At 44.1% G+C, this 17,974-nt stretch overlaps 2 protein-coding genes across 3 annotated transcripts in view; one reads left to right on the top strand and one right to left on the bottom strand.

Annotated features, from left to right (window-relative positions):
- The first annotated feature begins 3,892 nt into the window (after nt 1–3,892).
- Nucleotides 3,893–9,887, top strand: LOC108804982 (F-box only protein 27-like). Its single transcript, XM_018576923.1, has 5 exons — nt 3,893–4,259; nt 6,404–6,515; nt 6,589–6,684; nt 7,636–7,774; nt 9,684–9,887. The coding sequence occupies exons 1-5, from the start codon at nt 3,938–3,940 to the stop codon at nt 9,840–9,842; spliced, it is 828 nt and encodes a 275-aa protein (XP_018432425.1). The 5' UTR covers nt 3,893–3,937; the 3' UTR covers nt 9,843–9,887.
- Nucleotides 9,888–15,916: 6,029 nt separating this feature from the next.
- Nucleotides 15,917–17,974, bottom strand: part of MRPS12 (mitochondrial ribosomal protein S12) — a 4,363-nt gene continuing 2,305 nt past the window's right edge. Inside the window, exon 3 of one of the 2 annotated variants that reach the window (XM_018576921.1) lies at nt 15,917–16,386. In XM_018576921.1, coding sequence (XP_018432423.1) covers nt 15,989–16,386 — 398 coding nt within the window. In that variant the 3' untranslated portion in view covers nt 15,917–15,988. The remainder of the gene's footprint in view (nt 16,387–17,974) is intronic. The other variant, XM_018576922.1, reaches the window with a different exon arrangement.

The raw sequence follows: 17,974 nt of genomic DNA on the forward strand, positions 1-17,974 counted from the left end.
TCCTTGAGAGCCCATTCACACCATTGCGGTTTGCGGATCAGCACGGTTAATGCGTTGATCCATAAAGGGAGGTTTTGGGAGTTTTTAATTGTGTTTCAGTGCTGAATCACAATTAAAAACGCCCAAAACCGTGCCATCGCGGAAAAAATAGTGCAGGGAGCAGTTCGGGCAGGGGGCGGTTCGGACCGCGTGCACCTGCGCGGTTGCATGAATGGTCCTCAAAGCAATGTATGGGACCGTTCATGTCGGCGGATCCGTGTGGCCGAATCGCCCCTAAATCTTTGTTTTATTTTCCTGATATGATGAAAAAAACCAAAACAATATAAGCCAGTTAAGTAAAAATAAAGCAATCAATAAATGACAAGTGTTCTCACAGTTCTGCATTCCATCAAAAATAAGAAATAGGTTTTTCTGTACATACACTTTCATCAAAAATAACGCTTGATAATTACCGCTTCAATAATGATTAAGTGAATGGAGCTTTATATGATTATTATCATCCTGGAGCCTCTGTGTTAATGATGAACGTTCCGCACATTTCTTATTATCATCCCCGCCCACAGGTCAGCAATTGTATCAAAGTATCAACATTCCAGGATCAGAGAGCAAAGAGAAGACAAGACGCTTTGTGATTGGTCAAAAGACTTCTCAAGAGTTCACGACGTCCCATTAGCCACGCCCCCACTGAGAGCTGACTGGATGAATATAGTGCAGTACAGGAAAGGGTGATAAGGCTCCGGTGTTCTATCGAAAGTTCCAACTCCTCGAGTTCTCCAATTGCCTGACTTCCGGTTTAAGAGGTTTGACCAAAAAAGCTCTTCTGCACGAGCGCCAGCTGCGGGATTGCCTTATACACATACACCACAGCAATGAAGTATTAAAATGAACCTGGATCACACTAATACAGCACGTTATTAATCTCAGGTGCCCCATTCAATATGGCCGCCGCTTGAGTGGGGCACCTGAGATTAATAACGTGCGGTATTAGTGTGATCCTAGTTCATTTTAATACTTCATTGCTGTGGTGTATGTGTATAGGGCAATGCCGCGGCTGGCGCTCGTGCAGAAGAGCTTTCTTGGCCAACCCTCTTATTTGTAACTAAACCAGAAGTCAGACAGTTGGAGAACTCGATAAGTTGGAACTTTCGATAGAACACCGGCACTGAACATCGACCTGATTGGGTGGAAGCTCTGGGGGGCCGGGATGATGGGCGGGGCCAAATGAAAATGGTGCGTAGGGTTGGGTTACCGCTATCAGCTGATGGTTATAGTCGGGAGTTGGCTGTGTTGGTGAGTGGGGCTGGCGGTCCTGACATGTGGCTTGCTGTGTGTAGAGCAGTGTGTCTGACAGCACATGATGGGAGTGTTAAGTCCAGGCATGCTGCGAGTCACCGCTGTGTACTGACATCTGCTGCACCGATGCAAGCTCTGGCTTATTGCATACATGTTAGAGCTGCCTTCTGTGTATCTCTGTGCGCAGAGCAGGGGAGGCAAGCCGAGTACTCCAGCAGTGGTGAAACTACAAATCCCACTGTGCCTCGCGGAGTCAGGCCTATGGCTGGCTTGCAGAGTCTTGCAATGCCTCATGGAACTTGTAGTTCCACAACAGCTGGAGTGCTATGGTTGCTTACCCCTGGTGTAGAGACCCGCAGAGGGAAAGTAAGTTGCTCTCTCTATCACTTTCACTACTAAAGATGGTACATCTGCTTTGTAAGTGCTGCCCCAGGTAAGGGGTATCAGTTGCTGACTTATGTTTAAAGGTACAAGCTCCAGGGCTTCTTTTATTTCTCAGCTACCATGTAGGAGAGGAACAGTGTTCACAACATGTGATTGGCTGGCTTTGCTGGAATGGCTGTCATGCATATTCCATGAGCAGGGACTTAGTGACCAGTGAGCTGAGTAGGTCACATGACCCACTGCCAGAGGGCAGAGTGATTCTTGGCATTGATTAGCAGAGGAAACCCTCTTTCATTGTTTATAATTTAATGCCTCTCTTAAATGAGTCCGGGCAGGGTTGTACCCTGGAACTGGGTCTGTTGGTGCTGGTTTTATCAAAGAATGTGAATTGACTGGTCAGAGACCAGAGGGCTGATAGAAAGAACTTCACCTAGGAGGAACTAGAACACGTCTTGAAGTGTAGACAGTTTGGCTAGGCAGGATTATGCTTGCCACTTGGATGGTATTTGTTCAACCTGACCACTAAATATGGGACTTGTTGACTGTCCCTGATAAGAAACTGATCACATGTCTGATATTCTTTTCCCCAAAAAGGAGGCCGCTGAAGCAGCGTTTGCACATATGCTGAGCAATGAACATGAGTGGTAGATGAGACAAAAACCTTCTCTACACCGGGCCCTCTGCAGCTCATGGCCTTTGCCAAACCAGGAGGTTACATTCCTCGTCTGTGAAAGTGCACACCTGACTCCATTCCTCCCCTTACCGTCTCCTCCAGACCACGACTTGCATTTGTTACTAGCATACCCTCAGACAGTTCTTCTTCATTCCTGCACTGACCTGGAAACAACGCAGACAGGTTCGGTCAGTCCCAGTGCAGGACGCTTCTTTTGGGTGCAACTGCCTGATGTCTGTCCTTGCAGTGGGGTCCTAATATCCATGATGTGAATGACTAATTCTGGGGGTAAGGTGGTTGTAGTAAGAAGATAATGGTATATACTAGTACACTTTACTGGGATGGGCCTAGGCCTTTTAAAGTGACACTAAACTGCTGACACTGTCCTTCCTTCTGGAGGGGGGCTACTTTTGTAGCCTCCGCTCCAAGCTCACTCCCGTAATGGACTATAACTTTAATACAAATTAGTAAACTAAACCTGAGATTGTAGTCCATCACAGGAGCGAGTTTGGAGCGGTGGCTACTTAATCTTCTTCCTTCCACTTGTTTTCAGGAATCCCTCCAGCGCTGACTGCTGCGTCTTCTGTACCCCATGGAATCTGTGCGCGTGCAGGCTGTGTGTGTGCTTAGGCCTCGTTCATACCAGATGCAGTGCGTTCCGGCCCGATTCTGCCCAGAACGCACTGCATGGCATTTCGGCCAGCTCACATTTATGTGGGGCAGGAGGGGTTGTGGCGGTCCATTGAAGTTGATGGCACCGTAGCCACGCCCTCCCTGGCCGCAATGCGATCGGCCGCACGAGATCGCAAGGCACATTATGTGCCTTGCGATTGCATGCGGCCGATCGCATTGCGTGGCTACGGTGCCATTCACTTAAATGCCCCACAAAAAAGTGAACCGGGCCACAATGCGATGCAGTGCATTCTGGCCAGAATCGGGCCGGAAAGCACTGCACCTGGTGTGAACGGGGCCTTGCACGATGTCCCTGCTCTTCTACCTGCCAAAGATCTCTACTGCGCATGCGGCCGCCCCATGATACTTCCCAGCCGCTTGAGAATCTTCAGCCGGGAGCGATCGGCGGAGACACAGGTAAGTTTTTTTTTTTATGGTTTGGTCCCCTTTTGCAGCACTTACTGCAATTACTTTTGCGCGATATTCTAATTATTCGAGTTTCACCTGTATTTGGTAACTTTTAAAAAAAGTATATTTTTGCATATATCTACTGCTTGCTAACAGTAGATATATGCAAAAAAAATAAAGTATCACTTTAAAGGAAATGTGTTATATGTTATGTTTTTAGATCTATATGGGAATGTTATAGGCACTCACCGTACCCACATCTAGTATAAACAGGCCCATAAATCCAGTGGGTCCATTTGCAGCTGTACAGTCTAATGGCATGTTTGAAGATTGTAACTTGATAGCCATTCTTTATACATTAAATTACAAAATGGGGCTGGTTTTACAATGTTCTCTTTTTTTTAAATATCTTTTACCTAGATAACAATTGGTGTTTTTCTTTTTACATATGTTTACAGACCAATGTTCTGTCACAGGACTTGCTGAGTACCCTCTCTGAAGTTTGGAATGGGCCAACAAATCTCCCACCAACAAACACCCTCCTCAAAAAACATTGTATACATTATGGATTTAGATCCACTTCCAGATGACGTGCTACTTTTGATCCTCAGCCATGTGCCAGCAAGGGACTTAGTGCTCCACTGTAGGGGTGTGAGCAGTCGCTGGAAGTACCTGGTTGACTTGCCCACAATCTGGAGAAGGAAATTTGAGCATATGAACAGGACGGACATCCTCAGAGCGGCTGATATGTGTCGCAACATTCCCTGGCAGAGAATTCATGTAAAGCAGCCCTTCTCTAGGAACTTAGTGCTCAACCCTTGTGGTACAGGTAAGATGGTGAGATATAGTGGTGAAGCCATAGATGGACAAGAGAGTGGGGGTTTGGTGACACTACCAAGAAAAGGCCATGTTGAAGGGCTGAGAAGCAGCCCTTCTCCACAAACTTGGTAAGCAACCCTTGTGGTCCAGGTAAGCTGGTGAGATAAAGTGGTGAAGCCATAGATAACAAGACAGTGGGGGCTTGATGACACTACCAAGAAAAGGCTACTCTGAAGGGTTGTGAAGCAGCCCTTTTCTAGGAACTTAGTATGCAATTCTTGGGGGGTAAGATGGTGAGATAAAGTGGTGAAGCTTTAGATAGACAAGACATTGGGGGGTTTGATGACATTACCAAGAAATATGTTTCTGTTCACATGATACAAAGCAACCCTCTTATCACGGATCTCCACTTTGAGTATGCCTTCTTGCAAAGAAGCTCAGGATCCAAGTCCGTCTTAATTTCACTGGGATTGTTTAACGCTTGTAATAGCACAAGGATGCTAAAAGTCCTATTTTTAGAAACACACATCGGTGCAAACTAACCACCTGGTAACGAATTTGATTTCTAATTGATATGCATTTTCATGCAAGAAAATAGGGAAGTGTGATTGGGTCAAAATGCAATGCAGGAAGGTGGCTGTGCAGACTTCTAAAATGGACATGTGGTGCCTCAAAGGCGCGCTGTTTTTTTTCCCGTCTACAGCCAGTTTACATGAGAGTGAAGTAACCTAGCAGAGCCCTCCACACAGAAACTGTTGCTATTTATGAGGAATGCACCGATATATCGGCTGCCGAAACATAGCCGAAAAGGCCACTTTTGGCATAATGCCGACAGTGCCTTTTTCTGGCCGTTATAGCGGTGCATCTATTCTTTCTCTCCTCCCCGCTTGGCACTGCTGTGACCCAGCGCGGAGGAGAGTGCTGTGAGCGGCCAGCGTCTCTCCTTCCACACCGCTCAGCCTCCTGTCACAGATCAGAGGAGAGCGGTGTGTGGGCGGAGACAGCCAGCGCTGTCACAGGAGGCTGAGCTCTCCTCCTGCTCCGCCTCCTGTGACAGCTGTCAGGAAGGAGAGCGAGGTACAAACGCTCAGTCATCGCTCAGTGTTTGTAAATAATTGAGGACATAGTCTGGTTACTATATCCTCAATTATGAATGAATGGGAAGTGATCTACATCACCTCCTGTTCATTCATGATTGTGGTTATAGTAAACATACTATGTCCTCATGTTATCAATGAACAGGAACACTCAGTATAGAGGATTCCTGTTCATTTATAACAGGGGATGCAGAAAAAGAGATTGAGGACTCTGTGTCCTCAATCTCTTTCTATTTTAAAAGGGGAAATATCAGGGGTCTGTTTAGACCCCCAATATTTCCCCGAAGCCCCTAAAAGTAAAGTGAAAAAAAAATATTTCATAAAAAATGATTAAATATAAAAAAATTAGTTTATAAAAAAGAAATAAAAAAAAATTCGGTTTCGGCCTGACCTTCTTTTTTTTTTTTTGGTTTTTACATTTTCATTTTGTGCAACTCTAATATTTATTAGCCTCCTTTCAAGCCTAACTCCAGCCAATTGTTTTAGTTTTGGTTCTAGATAGAGTAGGATCGTTAGGAAGCCTGTGAGGTTTATATTTCGCTCTGTGATCACATTGGAGAGATTTGCATCTACTCATGTCTCTGTGATGCCATACAAGAGGAACACTTGTCATCTGGATGGGAATGTGCGAACAGTATTAAAAACCTTGTTAGACTTTCCAAAGTCTACTAATAAACAGGGTTATCCACAAATTGTGAAGAGTTTGGAGAAGACAGGATATGTGAACAATCTAGGACAACATAACTGAACTGGAAATTTTTTCCAATTCAGCTCACTATCCAGTTCAGCTATGTTGTCCTAGATTGTTCACTTCTCCGGGCCTTCTCCACACTCTTCACCCTTTTTACCCTTTTGTGTATAACCCTGATAGTGTTTTTGTCTGTGTCCCCATTGGAGAGATTTACTATACTTCCGGTCCTACAGTGGATAATACAAATGTTTTGGCTAGAGTTGGGCTTTAAGTAATAGTACAAATCTCAAACCTCCTATCCAGAGCTGTTAACACATTAGAAGGAATTTGGCCTATTGGTGTAAATTTGTTCACTTCCTTTTGCAGAAAAACTGCAACATTGGAACGTCAAAAATGGAGGCGATGGCTGGGCGGTGGAAAACAACTACTGTGCTTTAGAAGGTGCAGAGAGCCAGACCTGCTTTGTCACCTCCTATGCGTAAGTGTTCAGCTCATTCCTTGTAAAATGCCAGCCAGAACCATTTCTGACCCTTCTGTATGTGTCTACACAGGTGGTGTGAAAAGCACCAGGTAATTGACCTTGTGAAGGAAGGGTTATGGGAACATTTCTTAGATGTTCACCAACCAGCTATCTGCATCTCTGATTGGTATGTTTTCTGCCTCCCCTTATATTAAAGGAATGCATATCATCTGTTCAGACTATAGGTTTAAACTGAACCTGTTATCAGGATTTTGACATTTTAAAGTGACACTGAACTCAGGAATTACATCTTGAAAAATGCATTCATGTACCTTTTAACTATGAACAAAAATGTATCTTATTTGTGTATCACTCGGCTGTAGATCCTCAAATCATCTCTGAATTGGTGCTGACACTGTCCTTCCTTCTGGAGGGGGGCTACCTTTGTTCCCCATGGTCCCTGTGTGTGTTGTAAAGTAGCCACTGTGCCAAGCTCACTCCTGTGATGGACTACAATCTCACCTTTAGTTTACTAATTTGTATTGAGATTGTAGTCCATCACAGGAGCGAGCTTGGACAAGTGGCTACTTTACAACACACGCAGGGACCATGGGGAACAAATGTAGCCTCCCTCCAGAAGGAAGGACAGTGTCAGAGATGATTTGAGGATCTACAGCTAAGTGACACACAAATAAGAGACATTTTTGATAATAGGGTGCCTGAATAATATAGAACTGATTTTAACTCTTAGCGGAAAAGTACTTCCTGCTCTCCCACTCCAGTGCTCTTGGCATTGATGGCATTGATGAGTAATGGCCACACCCCTAATTATGTATCCTTGCACACAGTTGTAGTTCAGAGAAAAAGAGGGGGGGGGGGTCTGACCAGGATGTTAAAATTGCAGAGTGCATTGGGCAGTGTGGTCAAACTCTTGGACTGCTAAGCCATATTTAGACATACTGCAGGAAAGTGGAGGTGAGACTATGACAATGGAAGTCGTTAGTACATTGTCTAAATATCTGTTTCTGTGACCTTAAATGTATATTTAGCGATTTGGCTTGCACTTTCCTTTCATGTACTGTCATTAAAGAAAATAATTTTATATACTGAACGCCTTTTCAAAATGCTTTTCCTGTAGGTATGCTGGGCGCCAGGACTGTGGCTGCGCATATGATATAAAGGTCCAACTGCTGGCTGTTGATAAGGTAGCTGTGCTCCAAGAATTTACCAAGAGACCAGATCCTATTCCCCAATGGAATGACACAACATATAAACAGGTCTGTGATGGAAGTATACTTCTTGAAGTTTAGATTTGCACGGGTCACATGGCCCTGTTTTGGCAAAAGATGATTTGTAGAAGGAGGGATTTTAAATTGGTAATAAGTGAATTGGTCACATGACACTGGGAGGAAAATTGCTCTATCAAACAGTACAATGCTGTCAGCTGATTTTTTTGATGTAGAATAACATAAAGTGACATCAGACCAAAAGCGGGTGAGAGTCCAAGATCATTTTTAATTGTTGGTAAATAGGTTATAGAAAAGCAGTCAACGTGATTCGGGGGCAAAAACATCCTCCCTCCATCAAGGCTCAAACCAGGGTAAACTTGGATGGACTCAGAGCAAATAGTGACCACACAGATCTATAATAGAACTGCAACTGTTACTCCATGAGAAGAGTTTAAAGGAGAACTATGGGTTGAAGGCTTTTCCCCATAGTTCTCCTTAGGGTAACGGGAGGACACAAACTAGCGTCCTCCCATCACCCTAGGCTCAGTATACCGCGAGCTGTAGCTCACGGTATACTGAGACGCCGCAGCTGAAGCGGATCCCAACAATTGTGCCGGGATCCGCCCAGCTGCGTGAGTGACAGCTGGCTCTGCCTATCTAGAGGCAGAGCCAGCTGTACCTGCCCCCTCCCCCGTCCGTTCCACCAGTCAGCGCTGGCGGGGAGGGGGGGAATTCAGCCCCTCCCCTGTCATGACAGAGAGCCGTGACAGGATCGAGAGGTGAGCGAACGCCAATATGTGTTCGCTCACCTCCCGATCTACTGAGCCGACCTGTGACAGTCTCATTGTCACAGGTCGGCTAGAACTATGAGGTGAGTGAAAAGCACTAACCTCATAGTTCTCCTTTAACTTGGATCCATCCTGTGTTGAGCCCTGATGAAGGGGGAGTGGTTTTGTTCCTAAAATGCGTTGACTGTATTTATATGACTTATTTACCAACAATCTAATCCTGGGCTCTTTGATTAATTTTTTGCTGCTGCTTTCTGTAATTCTATGGTTTGAGCTATGTCAGGTACCCATTGAGCAAATCCTTTTAGTGTGGGAGCTTCCTTGCCAGAGCTTTTAGAAGTTTTTGTTTAGAAGTTTTTCCTTCATCTGACTGCAAGTTTGAATAATCCGAATGCATATTTAAATATGTTCTAGAACTGAGCTCTGTGGGTAGGTAAGAGGCTCCGATGATGTTAGAGGGTTCCACCTTAAGTGTGGTTTTCTGAATTGTGGTGGCTTTAGAAGTGGCAGAATAGGGCAGTGCCACCAATACAGCCCATAGGAATGGTTACCAGACCACAACTAAAATGTAGTTTCTGATAGATCAGGAACACTCTTCTGTGCTCACGGTTGCAAGTATTAGACTGGCTGGATTGGTGGAATACTTGTTTCCCCCATCACATGCAATGGTTTCTCCTGCCAGCTTGCACATCCTGTAGTGATGTATGAACTGGTGGGTGAAACCAGTGTGCAGGGGGGGAGCAGTTATTTCACATACCTGAAGTGTGAAATGTGCAGTAGCTGGCATGCGCCGAAGAGGTGACATTTCAGCTAACGCATGGAACATCTTTTATTACAGGTATGTAATTTTGGTGATGACAGGGTCACTTTAAATTGGAAGTCCAAGTTTTTTTTTTTTTTTATTTGTTATCAGTCTTTATGTGTTACACATTGCTCTGCAGCCAACTTTCTTGATATATCTTTTTCTGACACAGTAACTTTAAGCCACATGGTAAAGAGGATGCAAATGGCTATTCCTCCATGGCGTAGATACAGTGTAAGTGTAGAAAGTATACCGTCTGATGCTAGGAACTCGAGTTTATACATCACCCCAGTGAGTTCCAGCGGAGAATACAAGAAGCATACACATGTCCATACAAGCTCTAAAACCCTATACTGTCTCTTCACAGGTCTCTCATGAGTTCCGTGGGTATGGACCCGGGGTGCGCTATGTGAGGTTTATACACAAAGGAAAGGATTTGCAGTTCTGGAAAGGATGGTACGGTGCCCGCATCACCAACTCATCCGTCACACTGAAGTGTAACAACATTGAGCCATGCTTCTCATAAACCTGAAGATTATTCCCTTGTCGCTCATCCTGGCTTCAGACAGACACGATCTATGGTCCTCTCTCATCAATGAAGTTGGGCAGGGAGAGGTGATGGTGTACAAAGCTACTGTAATATAAACTCCGTTACATTTCTGTCTGGGCTTCGCAGCATCTGTCAACATGTTTTAATTACATTTTTGTTAACCATGACCCGTTTGTTAAAATACGTTCTCTCTGATACAAAATGAAAAACAAACCCCTTTCAAACCTTTTTGGTATGTTTTGAATCAAAATTACATTTCCCTATAAATAAGCATCAGGGGAAAGCTGCATTACAAATGGGAAAACTTAATATTGATTAAAACATTTTTAAATCAAATCAGCTGTCCTCACACATCGCCATTATATTTAGAGCTGCAACAATTATTCGATTAAGTCGATTAAAATTGAGGATGGAAAACGTTGTAAACGTTTTCCATCGTCGATTCGTCGGCTAAAATTCAAATTTCCCGCTCGCGCCATTCCCGCGTCGGTTAAGCCGCTCGCGCCACGCCGGTAAACCCGCTCACGTCCACAGCACACGCTGAGGACATGCATCTGGCCCTCTCCTCCCGGTGAGCTTCCTGACTCGCCACTGCCCGCCGGCAACCAACAACGCCGCTGCCCGCCGACAACACCGTCATTCAAAGTAAGTCGAGATCGGCCGGGAGATATACATTGGTATTCTGCATTGCATTGTATTGTACATGGTGTTCTGCATTGTATAATACAGCTCTATAGCTGCTGGTATAATACCAGCAGCTTTAGAGGAACACCAAATCCCAGCAATAATATATTAAGCAGCCTGTATAATGTATTATTGCTGGGATTTGTAGTTCCTCTATAGCTGGTCAGTGGTAATCTGCATTGCGCAGCATAATCATTATACAGCGCAATGGAGAATACCACCAGCTATAGAGGACTTCAAATCCCAGCAATAATACATTATATACAACGCAATGCAGAATACCAGCAGTTACAGAGGACTACAAATCCCAGCAATAGTACATTATAGTGTAATGTTGTACTATTGCTGGCATTTGTTGTATTCCTATATAGCTGCTGGTATTCTGCATTTCGCCGTATAATCATTATACAGCGCACTGCAGAATACCACCAGCTATAGAGGACTACAAATCCCAGCAATAATACATTATATACAACGCAATGCAGAATAACGCCATCTATAGAGGAATACATCAGATCCCAGCAATAATATATTATATACATAATAGTATAGTATAATGTACTATTGCTGGCATTTGTTGTATTCCTCTATAGCTGCTGGTATTCTGCATTGTGCCATATAATCATTACACAGCACACTGCAGAATACCACCAGCTATAGAGGACTACAAATCGCAGCAATAATACATTATATACAACGTAATGCAGAATAACGCCAGCTACAGAGGACTACAAATCCCAGCACTAGTACATTATAGTATAATGTACTATTGCTGCATTCCTCTATAGCTGCTGGTATTCTGCACTGCGCCGCTGTATAATGTACTATATATTTTTTTACTTCCACCGTGCCAAGCTTGCTCCCGTGATGGACTATAATCTCAATACAAACTAGTAGTCCACTGGAGCCTTTTTTTTTTTTTACTCCGATTAATCGAACTTAATAATCGGCTAACTAATCGATTATGAAAATAATCATTAGCTGCACCCCTAATTATATTATAATAATATCAATACCCCCATATTTAAGCTGGAGCGAGAAAAAACAGTGAGGGCTCGTTCATGCCATTAGTGCTGACTAGCAGTTTTCAGCAACTGTAACGCCAGTCATCACCGGGGCACATAGAAAAGAATTGTTTTACGTGCACCACATTCACACCACAATGCGAGTGTGATCTGAAAAAATGAATATATGCTGGATTTTTCTGCAATGCACTGGAGGTCACTGTGCCGCTGTGCAAGGACTTGAAAAGAGAGCGTACATTCTCAAAAAAGTTAAAAAAAAAAATGTAAAAATCCCATTGCTCCTTTCCCCTGGACCTCATTCAGCACAGCACGCTAGCCCGCTCTTTAGCGCATGGGCAAGTGTGAACAGACCCTAAGTGTATGGTGTTAATGGGGCACATAGCAAATTGCTTTCTATATACGCTGATCATACCGTGCATGTGTGGCGGTGTGCAGAAAAATGCACATAATATTTATATTAATACATGGCCATGACAGGAGATTTGTGTTTAAATGCTCTTTTTAATTGGTGCTCCTTTTCACATCGCTAATGCAGTTTTCCCCTGTTGCTAATTTAAAAGGATGAATTATTTTGATTCAAATTTTTATTGATATAGGATTTGGGGTTTATTTTTCATATTCTATTATATAACTAGTCGGCTCCGGACCAGCAGTATATTATGAGCCACGTTTATTTATTTCCCTAATACCAGCAAAAGGGCTCATAAAAAAATTGGCATGGTCAAGGTCTGTGTCTGTGTGTAAAATATTTAAATATATATATTTATTACACTATTGAGGTAATCACTATATGTAGTAGATTTTAGGGCTCGTTCACACCAAATTTGTTGGGACTGCGCTGCCAGCCTTGACCAGTGCAATCCTATCACATATACAAAGCCAATTGCCTGTTCACCATGGAGTCTAGTGTAGTGAATAGAACTGAAGGAAATGTTACTTGTGAAGTTTAAAGTTCTAGTAATAAAATAAGTAAACCGTGTCATGCGTCAGGATCAATGCAGTCAGCAATGTTCTTCCCAGAAAACATCAGCAGCCACGCGATCAGCACAGCTGGCTGGTGTGAACGAGCACTTTAGGCCAGGTTTACATGTGGGCGATGTCCAGTGAACACGTGTTATTGCGCACAGCATTTGCCGTGTGGCCCCATTTAATTTCGATGGGGTTATATCTGTGCGGCAATCGTTGAAGAAAATCCAAAACTTCCCATCACACTCCTGACCGGAAACAAATTCCCCACACACGGGAAAGGAGGGTGCGGCAGTGACAGCAGACGCCTCCACAGATAACAATGAACAGATGGTAAGTCACTCGCACTCCAATATAGCTTCCAGTCAATCTATTTATTGACTAAATGGTGCAACATTTCCATACAACGTTTCGGAACCAGAGGCCCCTTCATCAGGTCCCTTTATTTGCCTGATGAAGGGACCTCTTTGGTTCCGAAACGTTGTATGGAAATGTTGCACCATTTAGTCAATAAATAGATTGACTGGAAGCTATATTGGAGTGCGAGTGACTTACCATCTGTTCATTGTTGAAAAAAGGTACAATTACCTTTTTCCACACCTCGTGTTTTTGTCTGCCGCTATTGTGCATAGATACACACGCGAAATCGCGGCGGCAAAACTGCACGATGTGCCTGCCGCAATTGGAGTGCCATTAAAAAATGATTTGCACCGCAAGCGCAATCAGCGGTTGTGCGCGTTTCAGTGACTGCATGGCAATTCACGCGGTTTCACGTCTGAGCGCCACGCGGTCATGGATCGCCCAGGTGTGAAGCGAGCCTAAAGGCATTATTGCTGACATTTTTTGTGGCAAATGTAAGGAATAAATAATTTTTCTACACAAAAAAAACAGTGTGCCTCTTGTTTATTTTGGTCTTTTAAGGTCTTTTGCATAATGTTAAAGTGTATGAGAAATACCTGTGTGAGAAGCCTCAGATCAAATTTGTTATCCTGATTCCCATGTTGCTTTCTAGTTACTCATCGCAAGGCATAATGAGTTCCCGTCCATTGCCTTTGAAGTAGCATTTGCGACAGAAGTTAGAGGGTGGGGGAACTTCCCTAACAAAGACACAGGAATAAAAAGCCTGCAGAGGTTCTAACTTTTCCTTGGTCCATCTAAAGCTAGAAAGTTTTTGATTTTAAAGTGGAACTCCAGGCAGAAAGCTTTAGGTCATATCTTCAGGCTGTCAGTGGCTCTCGTATAGGGAAGCAATAGCGTCATTTACAAGTACCCCTCTCCTTTTTTCGATTCACAGAATGCCTTGTATTCTGTGAATGGATAAGGCGTGAAGTAGGTGGATAAACAACACCGCTGCTTTCCTAAATGAGAGACACAGCAATCATAGCTGCAGCCAGCTGGCAGTACAGCTAGACTATGCAGAATACACAAAATAAAACTTACATACTACCTACACTGATCAGCCAAAACCCTCTTGTCTAATAAGTAGGTCCCCGATTTTGCCGCCAAAAGAGCCCTGACCTGTCGATGCATTGACTCCACTAGACCCCTGAAGGTATGCTGTGGTATCTGGCACCAAACCATCAGTAGCAGATCCTTTAAGTCCTGTAAGTTGCAAGGTGGGGCCTCCATGGATCATACTTGTTTTTCCATTTCATTCCACAGATGCTCGATTGAATTGAGATCTGGAACATTTGGAGGCCAAGTCAACACCTCCAACTCATTGTGTTCTTCAGACCATTCTTGAAACATGTTTGCAGGATGTTTAATCCTGCTAAAAGAGGCCACTGCCATCAGGGAATACCGTTTCCATGAAGAAATGTACTTGATCAGCAACAATGTTTAGGGAGGTGGTACATGTCAAAGTAACATCCACATGAATGGCAGGACCCAAGGTTTCCCAGCAGAACAAATGCCCAAAGCATCACACTGCTTCCACCGGCTTGTCTTCTCATAGTGCATCCTGGTGCCATCTCTTCCCCTGGTAAATGACAAACACACACATGGCCATCCACAGGATGTAAAAGAAAACATGATTCATCAGACCAGGCCACCTTCTTCCATTGCTCTGCGGTCTAGTTCTGTTGCTCACGTGCTCATTGTAGGTGCTTCTGGCAGTGGACACAGGTCAGCATGGGCACCTTGACTGGTTTGTGGCCAGGCAGCCCTATATGTAACAAACTGCAATGCACTGTGGGGGCATTTATCAAAACTGGAGGAGACAGAATGTGGAGCAGTTGCCTATAGTAACCAATCCGCTTCTCTTCAGTTAAGCTTTGGAAATTAAAGCATAACAGTTCCATTGTCGGCTCAAACTATGAGGTTGGGGGGCGTGGCCGGGATGTGAGACTGAGCAGACGTGTCTCACTGCAGCTCCCGACATCCGTGCTACATCCTGACCCTTAGCTATTTTAAGCTCCACTTCAGTTGCTGCCTCTGAAAATACATCTATAAATATGCAAATATGGTATAGCAGATGTTACATTTAATTGGGAAATGTAAAAGCTGCTGAGCACGACTAGAAGGGGAGCTGAGCACTTTTACTGTGAACTTTGAATTAATTGTTCAGCAGTGCCTTCAGCTACTGAGGTCAATGACGGCTTGTTTTAATTTAATGAAGATACATGTTCTTCTAATCATGAATCCACTTTTAAATGCCATCACAGCGAATTACCAACCATGGCAGAATGCCTAAGGTGTCAATGAGGATGGTATCTTGTTGCTGCAAGTGAGGTATTAACAACACATCTGCACTTGCTTTCCTTTAAAAGGAGGAGAGGAGAAACCCAAAATCGCCTCACCCCCAAGCAAAGGAAAACCTTCCCTGCAATGCTCAAATTCCCTTGCAATTGGAGTGAACAGCTTACTGACTTCAGCAAATCAACCCCACTGCTTGCAAAAATAAAGCCAAAACAAAACCAAAAATTAAATAACGTTTGCAATGAATAACATTTACAAAATAAACATATTTTAATAACAGCATTTTCCTTGAAAACAGATGTGCACAAAAGAATTCTGATCCATGAAAACTGAAGGGTCGCTTTATCTAAAACTGATCTTCAATCTTTGTGATAAGCAGTTGGGCTGAATCACCCATCAGCCGTCTTATGATCTCTTGTGGTTCCAGAGGTCAGATCTCTGCACCCGATTTTCCTGTTTTGGCCACCACCTGCATCCATTATGAGTACCTTGCTGCCTGTGGTAGATGGTAAGTGGCACCAAGAGTGTGATTTCATGCACTAATCTTGCTGCTGGAGACATAAGATGCCACTGGATGACCCGCTCACCAGCCCAAGAATAAGAAAAAAAACCCATAATGCATTATCACAAATCTGTTCCTCAGCCTAAAACAGATACAAAAAAAGCTCAGTGATCTTGCTGTACAGGTTGACGTGTCCTCCTCTGGCACAGGAACTGGTTGGCAAGAAATAACAGGTTGGCCAACACTCATTACTGCTTTTTCTTCACATGGGCGCAGTCATATTTTCCCCGGACTACTTTGAGTTTCACCCCGGGAAGGTCCTGCGTGCGACCACCCTCCACCAGGACAATGCTGTGTTCCTGCAGATTATGCCCTTCACCTGGAATAAAAACCACTACTTCCTTGCCGTTGCTGAGCCGCACACGGGCGCACTTGCGGTTTGCGGAGTTGGGTTTCTTGGGCTTGCGGATCATGGTCTTTAGGACAACGCCCTTCAGCTGAGGACATCCACCCAAAGGTCCCACTTTGCGAGGAGGACGCTTAGGTCGGCCGGCTCGGTGCATCTGATTGAGGGTCGCCATGCCGCGGGACTCCATTAGCGAAAGAGCTGGGTAATTTGCTACAACTGTCCGAAATAAGGAGGATCCTTCAGGAGAAGAATATTCAGTATGAAAAATAAATAAATATTGTAATATTAAAACAAAAGTAAAAATGTAAATAAATAAAATGTAACAAAAATAACACACATACACATATATATATATATATACATACACACACACATTGACAGCCTCATAATCTGAGCCGGCCTGTGACAATGAAACTGTCACATTGCTGTCAAACTGCTATCAAGATCTGGGTGGATCTCGATAGCAATGTTGGGATCTGTTCCGGCTGCGGCGTCTCAGTATACTGCGAACTGTAGCTCGCGGTATACTGAGCTTTGGGTTACGGGAGGACACTAATTTGTGTTCGCACATGACCCTTAGGAGAACTATGGGGAAAAGCCCTAACCCCATAGTTCTCCTTTAAAGCTAAAATAAAACATCACCTGCAAATTAGAACATATGGTCCCCCAATGTGCTGCGTGGTTCCTTCCACCAACCCTACATTACTACTGTGTCTTCTAGTGATGTAGGGGGTCAGTGGGGGGGGAAACACTGAGGAGGTCAAGAAGATTCTTCAGCGAGCGATTTCTCTTCATTGCAGAAGCGAGGTCAGCAAGAGAGAGGATTATCCATGTACTTCCTTGCAGGTGCAGCCTTAGTTTTAGTGACAGGGCCACTTTAAAGTTTAATAACTCCCATTAATAAAAGCTAGCTCGTATGATATTGTGACCCCGTTGTTATAAATAAGATTGTGGTTGTCATTTTCAAATGCAGCCAGAAAACGGAAGACCACCATCCAATTTTTCAAACGAGTAACTTAGATCTGTGTTTCAAGCTGAACTCTAAGCAAACAGTTCAATACACATGTGAAATACATACATATATGACAGTTGTTTTATCTGCTAATGGATTTATATGCCTGTCTATACAGTTCTGACACACAGCCAAGTATGAGGTGGCAGATGAGGGGACTCAATCCTTTTCTGCTGCAGTTTCACTTTTACTTACATGTCTCCTCCCCATCCCCACCATGTGACTGGACAGTGAACTGGCATATTGATAAGCTCATCTCTGCCCTTTCCTGCTATCAGCATACTTCTTGTGCTGTTTCTCCCACCCCCTCTCTGAGCTCTGCTGTACAGAGGCTGATGCAAGGTCAAACGCAGGCACATACATTGCTTACATTTAGGCTAGGTTCACACCTAGGCGACACCTCACACCGCGGTCAGGATTCGACAAAGTGTGAACCTATCGCGCTGTGGGTGCTATTATTTGCTAGTGGCACCCCAGTCGCGCCGGGCGGATCGCGTGGTATTCCGCCTGTGCTTCCGAACACGAAACAGCCGCGTGTCGTGTATCACAAAAAGAAGGTACTTGTACCTTTTTTCTGCGATTGCTGTGCGGACGTCACCCCATTGAAATCAATGGAGCCGCCTGCATTGTGCAGGACCACACGATACCAGGGGCACGCGCCCCAGGTGTCGTGCACGTGTGAACCTAGCCTTAAAAATACATTTAATGATGTATTGATGATTAAAACAGCAGCAAATAAAGACTGTCTCCTCGTCTGCCAGGGTAGGCGGTTATGGTGTGGTATTGCAATGGAAGATCCCCATCGGGATAATA

This window comes from Nanorana parkeri, unplaced genomic scaffold (assembly GCF_000935625.1).
Source record: "Nanorana parkeri isolate BGI_ZX_2015 unplaced genomic scaffold, ASM93562v1 scaffold80, whole genome shotgun sequence".
NCBI lineage: Eukaryota > Metazoa > Chordata > Amphibia > Anura > Dicroglossidae > Nanorana > Nanorana parkeri.